The following is a 19,770-nucleotide window of genomic DNA, read 5'->3' as shown; positions in this document are numbered from 1 at the left end:
GGGTAACTTCACTTGTCTGAGCTGATGATCTGTTCATATTTTGAATCGCTTTGCCTGTTTCAGCTTCTTTTATGTACTTCCCCAATACTGCTACAGTGAAAGGCAAAAAAAGTGTCACGATTTCGTGCATACAGAGAGTGCTTTGGCTGGTGTCATTGTTCATCCCAAGAAGAATCCCGATGTGGTTATTCCTCTGCTGTTGCTGATGTAGGCTCTGTCCTAACTCCATGCTTTGCGTGGTTGCTCTGAATAGAAGTGGCAGGCGGGAAAACGAACACATGCTCTGCCAAAGGGCATCTGGTCTGGAACGAATAGACCGTGCTCTTTTTACCACCAGAAAGATATGATTATTCACAGCATGATTCTTCTGAAGTCAGAAAGGATGGCTGTAGAAAGCTAGACTCTAATTCAAGATTTTTTGATTGACTCTTAATGATATCTCATGCACTGGTCAGTAGCAACCGATAAATAGCAGGCATTTCTGATCTTCCTTCCCTTTTTTGTTAAGTAATTTCAGTCATATAACGGCAATACGACCAGATAGGCAGTGAATTTCCTGGGTGATAACTGCATTTTTTTCAGTGGCTGAAGTCTTCGCCTTCAGGATCCTGTCTCATAACATACAAGCCATGTGGCAGCCTCCATTTTGCAGTCTTTTGGCATCTAGTTGCTGCATGTGACTACTTCTAGTAGAAGAAGGACAAAATATTGTGCTGGTGAATGACTCTGGATTTAAACACAAGAGAAACGACAAGTAGATACCTCAGATTTATTGAAGGATCATTCTGTTGTAGTACACCCACACTAAACAGAGTCATTCTGAACATTTATGGAAAACTCCAGAGGTTAGAAAAGAGAGCAGGAGCGTAAAGAGATGTGTTCTATTTCTGGCCATATTTCTCACGTGCCATGTGAGCTGGAGAATGGAAATTGGTATTTGGCTTTCAGAGCACAGCCTAAGAAAGGAGCCATGTCAAGGAAGGCCAGCCGCTGAGCCTCCGTTTGGCCTGCTGTTGAATAAACATCATACCTTTTCTCTTTTGTGTGCTTTGAAATCTCCCTCAGTAGGCTATTTTGCAACTATGCAGAAAGTAACAGTAATTAAGGGGGTTATTTATTTATTCTTGCAATTTATAAATGAAGATTCAATTGCTGTCACAGTTATCTCAATGCAAGGTGATAGAGTGTGAGTTGACAGGGCCTCAGGGTGGCTACCTGCTAGTACCGTTCCCTCTAAATGAGCATCCTAAACCACCCCCCCCCCCCGAAGGGCTTAGAACCTTGCAGTGAGGTTTTATTAGAATACAGATTGAAACAAAACTTTGTAGTAGAGAAAAGTCAGATCTAAAAGAGAGAGTGAAAGGTTTGAAAACCTTGCTTCTTCAAGACTGTGTTTGTCAGGCCTGCTATCCTCCAGCGGTCATTTGGCAGCTTCTCGGATTGCAATGAACTTGCCAAGGTTCCCTGTGCATCCCTAGGAAAAGCTTCGTTTTGCCGGTGCCTCTGAGAGGTGGCTTTATGTCTGCTGCGTGCTCTCCCAGGCGTTGCCTGTCCTGTGCCACAGGCTCCACGCTGGCGGTGTCCCCTCCCACGCTCGGGAGGTTTTGCTGTCCTAGCAAGTCCGTAGTGCTCGGGGAAGGGGCAATGTCCCTTTCATCTGACCCAAAACATAGCAGCCGTGAGAAGGAAAACGGGCAGCCACTCTCTGCCTATAGAAAAGGGCTGCTGTGAACAAGTTCTTGACAATTAGTCCTGATGGACAAGAGTCATCTGCAGGTATTTTCTTTGTTGATACAGAATTTCCCTTGGTCCAATCTTAACGTAATAAAATGCATTCTGGCACAGTGAGGTTCCAAGAGACCAATTTTTCACCTCTCCTTCTAGATACAGAATTTTTTTTGTTGAGGGCCCTTTTGCTGTGAATGACTTGAGGCAAATGAAATCATCACTTAAAACAGAAGAAAGGTTAAAAAAAAATTAAACTCCTGGAAAAAATTAATGTGAATAATTGTGTTGTATATGTTATAATGCTAACACTGTTTACACTTTTTTCCTTATTTAAGAAAAAATTGAAAGTCCAAAAATAATACATGCACTTACCTGAAACCTCTAATTGCAGCCAGTAGCATTTACCACATCACTAAATTTCAGAATAGTTAAGCCTTCTACAAAACTCAAGTATCAGAGTGTGATTTTTTTATTATGTAGGCCTGAAGCATATGTTAGCAAATTTGCTATTATGTCCCTCATGATTTCTTTTCTTTTTTTTTCCTCTTTTATTTTTGGATACTGGCTGCACTGTTAGATTTTTTCAGTAACATTTATTTACAAAAATGCATTAGAGTTGTTGCTCTCAATAGCCTCTGATAGTGCTCTAAAGAACAAACTGCATAGCAAATTGACATTGTGTCCTTGTTAAATCAATTCCCACTGAGTGGATATGATTTACATATTGATTACTTCATTTTCTTGATTGCCCTTTTGCTAGGAGATATTGGGTAGGGAATGGTGGGGAGCACATGTGTGAAAGAAGGGAATGTTGTGTCCTAGAAGACACCCCAGGAGGATAAAGCAAGTTTCCAGACCTCTTTCCAGACCACCATGAGCAGTGTGTGCTGGAACGGATGGAGGACTCAACCTGGTGTTTGGGGCTGAAGTGGTCAGGGAAGGGGAGCTGCAGGTTGGCTCTGTTTCAGGTATTTGCACACTATTCTGTAGGCCTGGCTGGCGGTGGTGATCTCCCCTCTCTGTGCTGGCACTTCTCACCTCTGCCTGAGGTGCACCAGAGCACGCCATGGTTGATGCTCCAGCTTGTTGCCAGGGWCCCTGGGCTGCAGTTAAAGTCTTCCCTCTGTTCTTGTCCCCAGCTGGTCCGCTACAGCTCTGAAGGCGTCCTGCAGCTGGGGCCCCTGGGCTCCACAGCCTTTCTGCCAGACTCGAAATGCCTCGTGGATGATGGGAAGGGCAGGACACCCACTCTGAAGAAGTGCGAAGACGTCCTGAGGCCAGCACAGAGGTTCTGGGATTTCACGCAGGTACAGAAGAGCTCTTTGGAACCATGCAGAGATAAGTCTAAGACAAATACTGTTCTAGAGGCTATTTAAAAAAAAGAAAGAAAAAGACAAATGATCTGTAGACCTCCAGAGGACTGTTCTAGGAATCCCCCCTTATGTTTTCTAGAAATTTTCTGATGTGCTTTCTAGGAATTTTCCAATATGCTTTCCAGAAATCCCCTCACTTATGTTTTCTAGGAATTTTCTCTTTAGCTTCCTGAGAACAGCCCTCCTGCCCAGCCCATATGCTTTCTAGGAATCCTCCCCTTCTGCTCTCTAGGAATCCCCTTAGGCTTTCTAGAAATTTTCCAATAGGCTTTCCAGGATGTCCTCCTACACACACCTTTTTTGCTTTCTAGGAAGACCCCCCCCCCCCATGCTTTCTAGGAATTTTCCAATAGGCTTTCCAGGAATCCAGCCTTATGCTTTCTTGGACTACTCCCCCCACCCCTTGCAATATACTTTCTAGGAATCCTTCTCTCCACCTCATGCTTTTTAGGAATTTTCTGACACGATTTCTAGATCTCACCCCCCTTACGCTTTCTATGAAATTTCCCACACAGTTTCCTTGAATTCTCCGTATGCTTTCAAGGACTTTCTGATTTGCTTTCTAGGAATTTGTTGGTTCATTTTAGGATTTCTTTCATCTAGGAATTTGCCTGATGATTTCTAGGAAGTCATGAATCTATACTCTTTCTATGACTATTGCATCACTGTCCATGGGATCTTCCAGGTCTTTCTAGGAAGTTGTCCCTGGACCTTTTCTTGGAAGTTTCCAGTGCATTCTAGGAAATGTCTGATGCTTTTTCAGAATTTGTGTTTTTATGACTTTTCTAGATTTCTCTAGTAATTTTCAAGAACATACRTGTAAATTTTTAGTGCTGTCTGAGAATTCTTGGTTCTAGAGCTGCTTTGGGATTTTTCTAGCATCTTCCTAGGAATTTTTAAATCTAGAGCTTTCAATTGCTTTTTAGTGTTTTCCAAAGAATTATACATCTAATACTTTTTTCTTCTAGTCTTTCTGTTTTTTCTGTTCCTTCTTCTAATTCTTCTTTTCTTTCTTTCAGAATGGTCCAATCATCAGCAGAGACACCGGCCGTTGTCTAGAAGTGGAAATGTCAAAGGATGCAAATTTTGGGCTCAGATTAGTCGTACAAAGGTGCTCGGGGCAAAAATGGATGATTAGAAACTGGATAAAACATGGCCGACATTGACTGCTGGGGGTGACAAGCTGCCTCTCCTGCTGTTGTCCATTGCTCAGTGTGCCACACCTTGCAAGGCATTTGTCCTAAAAGCAAATTAATTTGAACAGGACTTGACTCTCAACAGTCCTCCATAGCTGGGCATTTAAAGAGAGGGGGAAAAAAAAAAAAAGTAAACACATACATGCCCTATTTGACTCTTCGTTGCTCCTGAGGATGACCTGGGAAGCTTAAAAAGAGTTTTCTGTTGATTTGGAAATCTTGGGATGGTCAGAACACAACAGAGAAGTGGGTTCTTTAAGCTCTCCTAGAGCTTCCTAGAGGAATTAATAGGCAGATGGTTCTGTGATGAGTTGAAAGGAGAGATCCCAATACTGCCTCATAAAGAGAGTTCTCTGATGGTTAGCTTTTTAGCTTTAAGTTATTGACTGGTGCACAACTCCTATGGTGAATAATCATGTGCCTTTTTTATTGTACTTCGTATACAAGGGAACTGGAAAAATCCTACCTTTTCAGCATGTCTGGTTCATTGTACTAAACAAGAAGACCTGTAAATAACACTGGAAAATATAAGATAAATTTCAAGGGCCATTGTCTAGGAGTCTCTATTTCTAGAAAGAGACTGTTCTGCAAATGTTTACAGGTGGTTCTCAACCTTCAGGTTGCTAAAAAGCAGCATTTTAGAGACCTCTTCTAGTTAGGAAACAGGTAAATGTTGAATAGGTAAAATTGCCACATGCTCCATTATATTGCCACATTTTACATTTCTTGGCTGTAAAGGCATCACAACACAGCACTTGCATATTTAACTCTTTCGAGGCAGTAGATGTCCTAGTAGATGATTTCTAGAGGACTCGTTTGGCACACAAGCCCTGAGTGCATAAATGCAAGGCTCCTATCCTGCAGTGTTGTACATGCAGATGCACTGTTGCATTTACCAGCAACTGCCTAGAAACCAGTGGGAGATGCTGAATACTCATCACTTCTGAAAATAAGGCCACTTATTTAGTTGCCATCTGTGGAATTTAGAAACTTAACTTGAAGCTTCCATTTTGTTACCCATCCTGTGAAAATGTCAAATGTGAGCAAATATGCTTTGCGAGCACTTTCTAAACAAACCAACAAAGTCATTTCAGTATTTGAAAGAAACAAAAACCCAGTGATAAGAAGACAAATAAGACCAAGAGAGAACTAGACAGCAGATATATGTACTGTTATTCTGAAATCTAAATGTTTTACTGTAGATTATCTGGCGAGAGCATGTTTGTGAACCTGAATTTAATAATGTATCCAGTGGTTCATGCAGTGTCTATGAGCAGGTAGCTGAAACAATGACAAGGCCTTATCCAAAGGCTATCGAAGTTGATGACCGCAGTCAATGTCAGCAGGCTTTGGATATGGGTCCATGGCAGATGGCTTTTCGTTGCAGAAGATTCAGTCATACTGAAGGAGAGACAGAGACAGTACCTGTTAACTTCACTGCTCAATATTTTCATAATAATTTAAATCAAAGGTTTTGTTTTGTTTTACTGACCCAGGAAAATAGGTAATTGCAGACACTATAGTACAACGAATCTAGATGATCTGGTTTTTGAAGAGCTTTTGCCATTTCTATGTCAAGGCATGCTGAACAAAGTAAAATGGAAACAAAGTTAATTTTATCCAGGGCATGATATCTAATAAAGTATTTACTTTTAACATGCAAGCTCCATCAGTTCTTGTCAACTCTTGGTTGTTATCCAGAGAGCATATCACTATATTTTTGCCCCAATTTTATTCTTGAAACAGAATGTGCAAGATGTAACACAAAGCCAGTTCTCCTGGATTTTTTTCGTGGCTAATATCTGATCTTTTTTATGTCAAATGGATGAGGTTATGCCTGGATATATACAAGAGAATAATTATGGGTGAGATTCCAAATATAAAAATTGGTACTTAAAGCTCTGTGTTTCAGTTGGTTGTACATGATCTCTTCAGCAGCATAGCCAGACTTGCAGGAAGAGGTAACATCTTTATTAAATCAAGCAATTCAGTAAAAAATCTTGGACAAGCTTTGTACTCAAGCCTTCCTGCAGGTCTAAAACAGAGGTACGAAGCTTCAGTCTAAATATAGATTGGGAACAGTTGCCCTGCATTTAACCTCATTATGTTAATCTATTAGACAATTTAAAAGGATAGTTACCATCTATGGAGCAGGTGTTGAGTGCTTTGTACAGGATTTCTATTTGTAAGTGACTTTCATCTTCTCTCCGGATACAGTTTAAAAGGGAGAGATTATATGAAAACTGTGGTTTTTTGTTTACTCTGTTGGAGTTCTTCCTCCTTGAAATATTTGGCTGAGGGAGGTAGGGAAGGCAAAAGAAGGGAAAGTCAGTATTTACCTGGTGAGTTATTGGGGAGTAAAGCCACAAATCATTCACACTCTCTGTAGTCTTCCCAATTAATAAGTGATAGCTATTTTGTATGAAGATGGCTGGAAGTTGAAAGTAATTATATATCAATATAACTACAATATGCCTAACCATTAGAGTATAAAGTTACTGTATTTATCAGAAGCTAATACGCCACATGTGTTTTGGGTTTTTTTTCCTCCCTAGTTTCAAATTGTCAATCTACACTTGATCCTGGGTTAGCAATGGGGCAGCAAGCCTTTCAGATCTTGGGCAAATAAAAAGGAAGGGCTGAATATTTGGAGGAATACCAGGTTTACAATTTAGTATCCTATAAAGAATGTTGCATTTGCCATTTAGGAGCTTTGAAGGTGAGGAGCTTTTACTGGCAAAGATTTCAAGCAGGAAAGGACAGCCCTTCACTATGACACCACCATAATGAATGTGAATTGGTTGCCCTTGGAATTTCATTACTGCATGTTTTCAATGTCCAGGGCAAAGAATTCAAATGTGTCCACGCAGTCTAACTGAGGGTCAGTTCTGGCAGACTTCGAGTACCGTGGCTGACCTCTGCAGAAGGCTTGTAAGAACAAGACTTTCAGCATAAGAGGGAAAGTAAATATCTGTGATAGTTAAAAGGATCTAAGAGTTACAGAATAATATAAAAGAATTCAGAATATCTCTTAAAGGTGGGGTTGGTATTTTCTGTGCTTGTCATTTTTCTAAGAGTTATTGAAACAATTTCTTGCATTTGGGAAATACATCTATAGGATTCTTTTTACTTTAATCTTTATCTGTCTGAACCACTGCATTGGCTATGGTTATTAACATGATGGCTCTGCATGTGAGAGGATCTTAAATATTCTCTCATAAAAGGAATAATAATTTAAAAAGCCTTGAGTATGATCTATTTTAACCAAAGTCTGCTGGTCTCTTGTCAGTATTTCACCCCTTAGTATAATCCAAAGTCCTGCTTAATAGTGTTTCACATTTTCATTCTTGTTTCCAACAGTACTGCAGTCCAGATACTCTGAAAAGTAATGTAATGTAATATGCCTTGTAGAGGAAATTCAGCTGAGAACAGAATTTTCAATTGCCATTTTGTTTGATTTAAGAGATTTCAGAGTTAAATGCTAGATCCTAGGACAGAAGAGCAGAAGGCTAGAAGGAACATCAAGCTGCTGTCATAGACAAACATGTCTGATAATACCTTTGTAATCATATCAAGATCCCTTTAAAATTAGTTTGAGTGCTGTGGGTAAAAGACCTATCTCCTCTGAGGGCTAGAAACTATTTTCTAAGCTGCATTTATTTTTGGCTTGATTAAAACCATTTGTTCCTGAGCCAAAATTCTCCTCTAGCTATATTGGCTCACTGGTTCCTGAGGCACGCTTGCCTCCAATGGAAAGCAACTAAGAGAGGGAAGAGCTAATAAACATGTAGATGAAGGACCCTATGAGTTCCACTGGAATTCCATAACGATCTGTATTGTGCCCATCCATGTGGCATGAAAACTCTTCAGGACTGTCCCACATCCAAAAAGCTGAAGACCTGCAGCTCCACAGGACTGACCCAAGACAAAGACAAAAGCAGTTCTTCCTACATACTCTGAAAGTGCTGAACTATCTCATTTCGGTGAATGATTTGGGGCTTGGCATGTCTGAAAATCAGTCCTTTGCAACCCTTTGCAAACTGTTTACATCTGTATTCTTCTTATCAGCCTGCTCCTTTATAGAAACTGTGTTCTAGTAGATGAAAACTTCACTTGCCATGTGACAAAGGGCATAATCTATCTGACACAGGGCAGCTGAAATTTTAAGTACTTAAGCCACAACTAATAAGGTTTAATGAAATAGCACCAGTCCTAATCTGTTCTTTAGATCAATTACACAGCATGTAATTCCTTCAGTATCCAGTATTCATTTGAAATGGTTCATTAACAGCCATACTAAAGCACATTATGGCCTGTTTCTGGTCCCAATGAATTGGGTTGTAAGAAGAATTTCAATAGAAGCTGGAGTCCAGAGGGAGTTTAACATATTATTATTCAGTTAGGACACAAATATCTTTGTTTTTTTGTGAATGGTTTTGTGAGAAAGAAAAAGTATCAGAATTCCCTCAACTAAAAATGTTTCTAGCAACGACGATGTTCCATTTTTGATTGCTGCTATTTTGACTAACTGCTACTTACTGCTAATAAAAGCCAATCCTGAGGTAGTGGTACAGATAAAAGGTGGTATTGCAATTTAGAAAAACTAGCTAACAATCTGGATAGAAAGCAAGGAAGGCTCAGGTCTTCACATGTCTGCACATCTGTATGCCACCAAAGTAGACTTAATATTACGTTCTCTCTGGAAGGAATCATGAATTTTATGCATTCTTGTATTGCTTCATTAGGAATACAAATTTGAGAGACTATCATAACGTGTACCTCTAAATCTTAGTTTGCTGACACCATTTTTTTTTTCCCAGTGACATTAGTGGACATAAGGTGAGAGCTGTAATTACTGGATGCATGGAAAATATATTAATTGGCACCATGATCTAATGAAGTATGTGCATCATGCATTTATAGCTTCTTGTGTGGTAACAAGGAGATTCATGAAATACTAATGCGGTGTGTGCATCCTCCTAGAAATGGAGTCTACCTACCTAGTGAAGTAAGGGAACTCGAGGAGTGGACACTGTAACTATATAGCTAATAACAGTGAATTTGGCATAAAGCACATTAATATTTACGTCACCTAGAAATATTCTAGAAAATGTAATGGATTAGCTTCAGGTTCTATCTTAATAGTCACCCGATTTTACTCTGGTAACTGTTGAAAATATCTTGTCCTTACAAAGGACTGGAATGCTTATGCTGTGTGAAGATTTTAGCTGTCTCTGCAATGTGCCAGCCATCAGTGGCATTAGAAAAGAGATTAACAATGACCTACTTAGCACATTGTAATGGATTTTAGAACGGTTTCACAAAATATATTGACTTACATTACAAAAGTGTTAATAATACAGAACTATAGGTATTGCGCTTGTGGGTTGCCCTAAGTCAAAACAATACGTTTGCCCGGGAATATTTACTTATAAATATCCCATTGAAGCAATATATGCCAACCCAGTTTTGAAGAAGAGAATTTCTGTATCTAGAGTTTTCTTCAGACTTGTAGAAGCACTTACTGCTTTTCATAGGGTTACCGTTTTCTATTGGCCAACAAAAAGTATCACCTGATTTTTAGACTCTTTGTAATAAGTTTGATTTAAAAAAATTAACACAGCAACTGCAAGGCAAGTTGTGACTGCAAATCATTTTTCATTATGTGTCACATCATTAAATCAGTTTGTATTTACACTTGAAAAGTTAATAAATTACTATGCATTTTACTGCTGACATGAGCTGTATTTTTTATTATTGTACATTTGGACACCTTATATTAAATTCAAAGTTGGCACACAAAAGAAAAACTAGAAAAGCAAACTGTATATTTAAAATTACATTCTATGTATATATTTTAAAATATAAATTGCATGTAATGAATTCTGAAAGGTAGTCAGCCCATTTTTGAGATGAGCACTGCACACTTCACACCAGATTCCAAGCTGTTCTAAAGGGGACAAGCTCTGAGCACATCAAGGTGATGCATCACCACACACTCACTAGAGACTTGGCCCTGGAAAGTGCACATCCAAAGCTAGGCTGACAGCAGTACAGACTACGATTGCATTGTGACTGTTAGACCTCAGAGAAGACTTGTCTTGCAACCCTAGTACAAAGGCATACTTACATAATGCTTGCAGGTGCCAGTCCACACAGCAATACAAGCTAAGATCTTGCATGGTCCCTTGGGACAAGTGCTCCACAAGAAGCATTCAAACACAGATTTTAAAAATCCCCATAAAAAATTTCTGACCTTGCAATCAACATTCCTGGAATCATTGAACCCAGGGGAAAAATATGCTGTTGAACCACAGAATAGGACAGGAAGCTCATGATGAAAATGTTCCCTTTGTAGGAGTCTTGCACTGGAGCTATATTTTAGTAATTGAAATGTGTAAGAGTACAATTGATCTGTCATTGATGTTTTACTAGTCTAAAGAACACTCCCCAAACCAAAGAAACAGAACAGCTTATACTTCCTGAATTGCATAGTTTAGCACAAAGAACTGAAGGCTTGATCCCACATCCTGTGACCTGACCTATAGCAAGATAGAGGCCAGATTTGCAGATGATATAAAATGACATTGCTCTGCTGAAGCCAATGAAAGTTGCAGGAACTTTAGTAATTTCTGCCATCTAGAGAGCTGGTCTGTTTCAATAATAGTGCTATTGACTTGATTTTTTTCCTGCTTCAGAAGTCATTTTCATCTGCCCAAAGGGAATAGAAAGAGGATATGAAGTGCTTATGAACTCCCTGCCATACTGTCATACTTTTGACAGAAGTCTGTGTAGCCCAGCACCTTGTCTCTGACAACAGTCAGTAATTAATGTTTAGAAGAATGGAATAGGAAACAGGGAAAATGTAGAATGATCTTTTCATCACGTACCTCCCCCTAATTTCCAGCAGGTAAGGACTTCCCAGGCCAGAGTCTGTGCACCAACCACTAGATTTAATAACTACTGTGGGCCTAGCCTGTATGTATCCACTTACATTTCTGGATGTCAAAACATCCTGTCGTAATAAATACCACAATTGCTGTGTAAGACAGTATCTCTACTTTTAAATCTACTGCCAATTCATTCCATAGGCTGTCCTGTTGTTCTTGTATGGTGAAAAACTGAATAATTGCTGCCAACTAATTTTTTTCACACCATTCTTAGTTTGATCTCTGCCATCCCCTCCTAAATATATTTAAGAATTGGTTGGGTGTCACACTTATTTTGTATCACTAGCAAACAAGTTTGTAAAAGTGCAAGCAGATACTCTGTGTCATATACTGGATTGGGTGATAGCACAGTAACAACTGATCAGATTCTTGAACTCCTCAGCACTAGAAGACATGCATTACTTGTTTTAACATTGATTTTGGATCTCAGACAGACTGCTTCTRCTCTATGCCCAAAGTCTGCAATTTGTGATGAGCAGACTGAAGCACACAGAGCAGCTCTGATACCTTCTTCCATTCTGCTAGAAATGAGAGAAAGAATTCCCTGCCCTGCTCCTCCCGCTGCTGCTGCCAGGGCCCAGCCATGGGTTATATTTGTGCTTGGGTTGGGGAAATGTTTCCATGTTCCTGACYCAAATGCATGCCTCTGCTTCAGTCTAACTAACTGGGTAAGACCTGAGTGCACAAGCTTTCCCTCTTCTGATTTCTACAAGGACATCTGACTGCACAAGTCAAAGAGCAGCTGTTAAGTGATTCCCTGATTTATCCAGAGGAAGTACAGCTGGCTATAGTCTTCAGGTGGGCAATATTACAGGCAGTCTCAGAAGGAACAGCCTTGCTCAGACTGGGCAAACCTACTTAGCTCCTATGTCTCTGAGACCAGCCTTTTTGGGGAGGAGATATTTTTCATAAGCTCACACTGAGGACTCTGTGGGAAAGACTGCTCTGTTGCTAGCCAGACTATTCTGTGGATTTAATTTCCTATTATAATCAATTCAGCATTTCTTCGAAGGAAAAATGTCACCTTTAAAAGGTTCCATTGTGCTGCTTAGAATGAATGGTCTGTAAATAATATCAAGCAAAATTAGATTCATGTCAATATTCTGTATGCAGTTCTGCATCTGACAATATTTGTATTACAGCAGTTATCAAAGTCTCAAATTACTCACTGTGAAGAATGTATACTGTGAATGTAGACACTCCTTTTCTTTCTTGATCAATAAATCATTCATGAATCAACAGTGAATCATGTATATGTGCCTATAACTGAGCACTGAGTAGTTTGGATAATGATTTTTCAGCATATACATTGCTTGGCCTTTTTTGTGTTTGTCTGTTTCATCTATCTGTTGCTCATGTAATGCAATTAAGCACCTGTTACATATAGCTAGATAAATACATTTGTTCTTTGGAAATGCCATTTGTTATTCCATGTTCTATGGAAAGGTGCATTTGGAATGATTCTGCTGGAATTTTTTTCAAACATTCAGAATACGTCCTAGTATGTTCATGTTATATATAGCTGCATCTAATATAGCTGGAACTGCTTTTGCATCCTGACTGGTTATCTGGAACACAGAAAGCAAGAAAATAATGACTGAAGTAATATCCCCTCTAAATGCTGAGGTGAAAGCAAACCCTTTATGCTAAAACTCATGAAACATTCATAACCTGTGAACAAATCCAAAAGCTTATTTCAGTATCCAAAAAACAAGAAGCATGATCCTAAGCACCAGCAAACCAAACTTGGCTGCTTTCATGCAAACACAGTGCTAACATTTTTCTGAGCTATGTTCTTGTTGTCAGTAGCCCACCTTTATTGCTTAACTATATTCTCTAACTTTCCCTTCAGCTTATTCCCACCTTTTTCTATCATTTCATTTCCTTACTGTAACTGTAATATGTTTGTTTGTTTGTCTGTTTGGAGGGGGGGTTAATAATGTAGATGACCTCTATTTTGGAAAAAAGTCTGCATTGGAAAAAGGAGCTTTTCTAATTTACAAAAATTATTTTGCCATTTATAGAACTAAGATGCAAAGGTGAGATCACTGAAGTGACGTAACATTCATTAGACCATGTGTACACATTTTAAAAGTCTATTTGTTGTAGAAAAGCTGAGCAGAACTTCACAGTGGCTCTTATCTTGCTGACAAAGGAGGCTTTAGCATGACCCCTCAGGTGGGCCCTCTTGGCTGAGGAAGTCCTTGAGGAAAAGATTGTGTTTTAGTGTTGTAACTTGGAATTCTGGAAATGGGATGATGAGGGCAGGGCAAAGCAGGCTGGTATTTCCTTGAACAGGGAAAATGGGAATTAAACATGAGATTGCAGGGCGGGAGGGGAAGAGGGGGTTGTTGTTCACCTTATAGTTCCAGTTCTGCTGAGTTTGGTCAGTGTAAAATCTTTTACTTGTGAGGTGATTCTCACAAGTCTTTACAACCCAAACCAGGGATTTGGTTTTGGAATATTTTTAGTTTTAGCAAGTTTCCTGTGAAGTCCTGAATAAGAGAATAGGGTGTGACTGAGCTGAACTGTCCAATCTAGAAAGGATGAATTGGTATACAGCAGTTCCCTGCATGATCAGGTCCTGTTTTTTTTTGCATGAATAACTGAGCTGTAATAAAGAGATTTGAATCAGAATTCAGGAAAGGTTTTTCTGCTTTTGCACTTTATTACAGTGAATTCTCTCTAATCTATTGACAGAGCTCCAGAACACATATGGTTGGTGCTGAGGTGTGTTAGCAGTGAAGCATTTGCCAAAAGTTGCTGAAATTCTCAATGTACTTCAAGTGTTGGCATTCTGTGCAGAAAATGGTGCCACCTATCAGCAAGAAGGAGGAAATTAAACAGCAAAGTAATTTATTTAAACTCTGAAAAACTACTATTTTCGTAGGAAGGATGATGGATTTGCACTTAAAAATTAGCAAGATTGTTTGGCCTGTTCAGGATGGCTCTGGGAAAATGAGATGCTGCCCTGGCTGGACACTCTCATGCTGCAAGAGGAGGTGTAGGACCAAAAGGGCAGAAAGTTTTGAAGTATGGTCTGCATCAGTGGTGCAAAGTGTAAGTCAGTGGAATCAACCAGACCTGCTGAGGTGCAACTTTTTCAAATCTCAGCCTAACTGACTTTGGATCCAGTTTTCATCTTTTTATGTGATATAGATCATCTTGAGTCACTTTTGAGAGCAGAGTATAGGCTCCTAAGTGGCAGAGGTGTTTTGAAAATATTATTTCTTGTTCCTTGGAAAGGTGCCTTTGGAATGATCCTGTTGGAGGTTTTTTTAAGCACTCGGAATACATCCGAGGATGTCCATGTCAGTAGAGTGTTTCCCCTCACTTACAGTCGCAAGCTACCATAATACTGACATCCAGGATACTGCATTTCACTGCCTTCTTTTCCTGATCAGAAATGAAGTTCAAAGCTTCAGTGGAGCTCATGAGGGGTACTGAGGGATTTACGCTGTGTACAGCTTTAGCATAAAAAAGTCAGAACAATTTTAATCTCTTAGGAACCAGGTTTGTGCTTTGATCCTGGAGCCAAAGTTCCTTTCTTAAGTCTGAAACAGTTAGAGAGACCCTTTTTTCTATTCATTAGGGCAGAGTGACATAATGCTGTTCTTGATAACAGCATTCTCTGGGTTTAGTAGAAGGGGACTCTGTGTAACTATTAAACCTATTTAAATCCTTACAATTCCAAGGCTTATGAAGCCCTTTCTTAACTTCTTCTCCTGAGCAGAAGGCAAAATAATGGTCTTGTTTTTTTCTTTTCCTTTCAAAATGCATTGATAAATATGGCATGTTTACACCAGCCATAAATTTAGTCTGAGGTAAATATTCACAGCTTCATCATGTCTCACAGAATTGTTCTTTCTTACACCAGCAGAGGATTCACCCCAAACAAGTAGAAAAATGCTTGTTGCTTAGGAAAACAAAGCTCCTAATTAGTTAATTTGTGCCAGGTCTGAGGACTTCATGCTTATTTGGAGGTTGAACATGTGCTTGTTGGGCACACAAGGACCAGCAGGCATCAAGTAAACTTGACAACTCACAGCTCTGAGAAAAAGGAAAAACATAGGTTTGGGAGTTTTTGTTTTTGTAACCATGAGAATCAAAGAATTACTGAAGGGGCAAGCATAGAAAGTAGCTGGTGATCACAATTCTGTTTTGAAATGTACTCTCAAGTTTCTTTAGATTCTAATTTTCGTTATAAAATGCTCAAAGAGAGAAGCAAAAAAGTAATATTATGAGAAGTGTATCACATAATCTGCAAATATTTCTAAGCACTGATATGACTCTCATTGTTATATCTCTGCATACTTCATAAACACTAATGAATCTGTCCTTGCAATATCTTTGTAAGGTGTCTTCCCCCTCACAAAGAGGATGAACTGAGGTGGAAGCAGGATAAGGACAGGATTTATCCTARCTCTTTTTAAACTCTTAATTGAGGAGCACAAGCAGTTATCACACATGGCCCTCTCCAGAGGGGAAAAGAGGGCCCCACCCACAGAGAGCTCTTTTCTTTTTCCTCTTTCCTCCCACTTTTCACCCCAAAATTTGAGTTCATGGACTAAAGCTGCTGAGGCAGAAGGGCCTGGCTGAAGTGGATCACTGGAGGAAGTCTGTGACAAAACAGGGGTTTGAACATCTTGTTTCTTGAGTGACAAGACATGCTTCATCCTATATTCATGCACTCAGGTAAAAGTGGATCGTGATGTTCAGTGAGTGGAGTTGTTGTATTTAGAGCTGAGCAGATAAGTTTAAATCATGGGGAAATTAAATGCAATTGAAATCAACAGTGAGTCATAGCAGGTGAGAACGTGTCTCCTCACACCTACACTTAAACATAATCATGACTTGCTGGCCTCCAGAAAGGCTAGTCCATGTTTACAGAGTGTATTTCAGTTCAATTCTATGTCAGTGCTTCTGTTTTCCTTGAGCAGCACATTATCAAATCCCTTCAAATCCTCCTCCAAGAGAAGTACCATCTAGGGAGAGTGGGTTTTTCAGGAGCAGCTTCGGTTTTATCATGAGGTGGAAGTCAGCAGATGCTTCTTTGATTGCTGGTTCTAAATCAGGTTTTATGATTCTATTTCTGGCATCATTACTCCAGATTTCCAGTCTTGCTTTTCAGCGTCCACAGCAATTTCTCTTCTGCAATAAATTCAAATCACACTCTTTATATCCAGCCCTCTGAACTGAATTGCTTGAGATAAAAAAAAAAAATCTCACAGGAAAGCAGATTAGCACTGGAATTTAAACAAAAGAAAAAAAAATCCACCAGAAGGAAGGAGGTTTCCAGACCTACTTAATGATCCTTTTTTTTCCCTGTCCCTGTAAGCATTCAGCACTTACAGGTAAGATGTATCTAAAGCAATCCATGCTACTGAATGTGGAGAAAATTTGTTGTAGTGTGTTATTTTACAGTCTAAAGAATGTCTTTTTTTTCCCTCTCAATTTCTCCCTCTCCTTTCTCTCTGCACTCTCCCTTTTCTACTGCTTGCTGAACTTAGGCTGAACTAGTATCCTGCCTCTTTGTGAGTCTGGCAGTCAAGTTGTAACAAAACGTAYGGTGCAGGATTCCTAACCAAGGGCAACCCAGAGTGCATCACAGAAAAGTCTTGCTAGCTTTCCTAGTCTTGCTAGCTGTTCTTGCTAACACTTTTAGTGAAAGTGGTCTGGGGGATGGTGGGAAGTGTGAGGCATACTGTATTCCAGAGGCGAAAAGCTCAAGGGAATATACACCTAGACTCAGGACCCCAGATATTTTATTCAATGACATTGGAAGGACATAGGAAAGAAAACTGGACATGAGCACACTATAGAACTAGAGGCATACAGGGGCTGAATTTTCCATAGGCTTTATGTTGTAGCATATGTATTATTAATTAAGAGACCCTCTGAAAAAAACCTCCTCCTATTAACATGCTAATGAAATCTGATTCCTGTTTGAGGTTCTGATTTATCCTGTGTGCATGTCGGTGTGATGTATGCCATGGAGCCACAAGAGTATAAAGGAGCCAAATCATAAAGGAGCAACAGCACCATTATAATAGGGGAAAAGGAGAAGAGGAGTAAAGGGTGAGTGGATTTGAAACTATTTCTTATACTTTTTTATATTCTATACCTCCATCATCCCTCCTCCCTTCCCCAAGATGAGAATCTTACAGCCAGAACTAAGAACTTCCATTCTAGCGATGTTTAGTTGTACCTTATCACAAAAACAAATGTTTTTTCCAGACCCTTTCTTACTTGAAGGCCATGAAGTAACTCTAATCTCAAATGAGTAACCTAGACTTACAGAAGGGCAAAGAGGACTTTCTTTGGCTTGGATGGCATTTATGGTCTGCAAGCAGCTCGTGGATCGGTAGATGCAGTGTGCTGTTCTCTGTAGGATATACAATTTGAAACAATTTTATCAGAACTGCTAGATAGAAATCTTAATAAGCTGGAGTTAACTGGCTGGTTTTTATCTTGGAGGCAAAAAAATCAAAAAAAAAAAAAAAAGAATAGTGTATTTAAAATTCACCATATGCACAGTAACTTGCAGTTAGTAATTAAATTCTCACAACATCCTTTCACAGTGCCAGGCAGAGCATATTGGCTTAGGTTGGCCCGGTTGTCGAGTGTGAACCAAAATGATTTCTAACAGCAATCAAATACATTTTGAAACGTGCTCATAAAAATGCTAGCTCAGAGGCTCAAAGCAATAATGATTCATGTATTAGCAAATGAACCTGTCCTCTGCAAGCTAACCCCCGAAATGCAATAAGGGATCAGTCCTAGGTGAGAAAGAAGTGTCTTATCAAGATGCTGAGAGGTGGTATTTTGTGATGGGAGCTGGGGGGGACATCTATTTAACGTTAGGGAATTAAGGTGTTGGATTGGGCTCCGGAAGCCAGTTTATCAGTTCTATATCCACAAAGGGATTTATAGGTAACGTGATTGCCCGAGTCCCGCTGCCCGTGTGGTGGGACCCAAGGTGGGTTCGTCAGTCTGGGCGCGAGCAAGCTGGGCCTTGCGGAAGGAGGCGCAGAGCGGCTGTCGGGCATCACGCGTGCTGTGAGGGTGCCCGCCAGCTGAGGCGCTCGGGTGGCGTGGGCGCAGGACAGGCCTGTGCGGGGGCCCTAGCAGCTTTCAGATTAATAACCAAGCTAGTTTCCACTGCGACTCCTAGACGTGCCCCAAAAAAGACAGCGTGAGCGGATCTTGAATTTAGAAAAACGCAACAGATCCCCGAAGGAGCCTAGCAACACAAGCGGCAGCCGAGTGCTCCCTTTCTCTCCCATTCAGGATGTGAGACGGGGTCCGGGGCTCCCTCCTGTGTTGCTCCCCTTGGAGCGCTGGTTGCGCCGGGCGCAGGGCCTTGCCTGGCTCCRAGACCCACGTGCGCGGCCAAACGGGGAGCTGTGCATGAATCGGTTAGGATTCAGGTATTTTGTGGGGGCAGAAAATCCTTCTTACATAAATATCCATACAGAATCCCCACCCTGTGAGTTGGAGATGATGGTCCATTTTATCCCACTGGTTTTAATTTGTTGCCGGAGGCCATTCAGCTGACTTGACATTTAGCGAACCAAGGGATGAAGGAGACGACAGCGACGCTGGCGGACTTCAGAGAGCCGTGACCTTTCCAAGCACGGCGCACAAAATCCGCCCGTCTCGCCGACGACGTGCAACTGTATCTGGGCGCCGCAGGCAGCAACCGGCAGCCGCCACCTGCAGAATCGATACCACTCACCAGCGCGGCGGCCGCTGCTGCCCGCTTGGCTGGGGCTCTGGAGGGACCAAGAAACAGGGCCGTGCCTCCAGGGGGGGCGCACAGGGCTCAACCCCGCTCGGGGGCACAGCGGGCACCCCGAAACGCGGCCTCCAGCAAGGGGCAGCTGGAGGCGACGGCGGTGGCCCTCGGTGAGGCGCCGCCAYGGAAGCTTCTAGAAGGAGGGTGGCYGGGGGGAGGGCTGACTCCAGGCTGCCCTCAGGCCTCCGCGTTAAGGGACAGGAGAGTGTCCTGGAGGGCTGGAAGTGGGGGCTCCCCCCTCCAGAGGGACAGCGTTTCCGAGCCCATTGTTCAGGGATGTGGCGGCGTTGTGAGGCACCACAGCGGCAGCAGCCGTGTGAGGTGAGGTGAAGCCGCRCAGCGGGGACCCCCRGCTCCCCCCGCTGCCCCCCGGGGCRCTGGGGAAAGCTCCTGCAGCCTTTTCCTCCCCTGGGATACCGAGCCGGCACAGCAAGGCCGGGAAGCTGCTTTCAAACAGTCGGAGATGCTTTCCTGCGAGGCGCAGGCTGCTAGGGTGGAGGAGGCAGAAAATTTGGGCACACAGGTTTGAGGCATTACAGCGTCGCCTGCATCTTCTCCATGGTGCGTGGGACAGAGGGGTCTTAAYACAATTCACTTTTCCTTTCCTAACACGCGTGTGTATTTATTTGCTTTTCCGAAGCCTGCGCACGTCTCGGTTCATAACGCCGCGTTATGCCTTCYGTGTAGCATCCGTTTCATTCCCCTGCAGTAGCCTCCATGTTCTC

At 41.3% G+C, this 19,770-nt stretch overlaps 1 protein-coding gene across 1 annotated transcript in view; it reads left to right on the top strand.

Moving 5' to 3' along the window:
* Positions 1-5,005, top strand: part of GALNT9 (polypeptide N-acetylgalactosaminyltransferase 9) — a 157,922-nt gene extending 152,917 nt beyond the window's left edge. The window contains exons 10-11 of the mRNA XM_026058798.1: positions 2,868-3,035; positions 4,121-5,005. Coding sequence (XP_025914583.1) covers positions 2,868-3,035; positions 4,121-4,267 — 315 coding nt within the window. The 3' untranslated portion in view covers positions 4,268-5,005. The remainder of the gene's footprint in view (positions 1-2,867; positions 3,036-4,120) is intronic.
* Positions 5,006-19,770: the final 14,765 nt, after the last annotated feature.

The sequence above is a fragment of the Apteryx rowi genome, unplaced genomic scaffold, assembly GCF_003343035.1.
Source record: "Apteryx rowi isolate R43461 unplaced genomic scaffold, aptRow1 scaffold_15, whole genome shotgun sequence".
In the NCBI taxonomy this organism is placed as follows: domain Eukaryota; kingdom Metazoa; phylum Chordata; class Aves; order Apterygiformes; family Apterygidae; genus Apteryx; species Apteryx rowi.
This window is presented reverse-complemented; position numbering and strand designations above follow the sequence as displayed.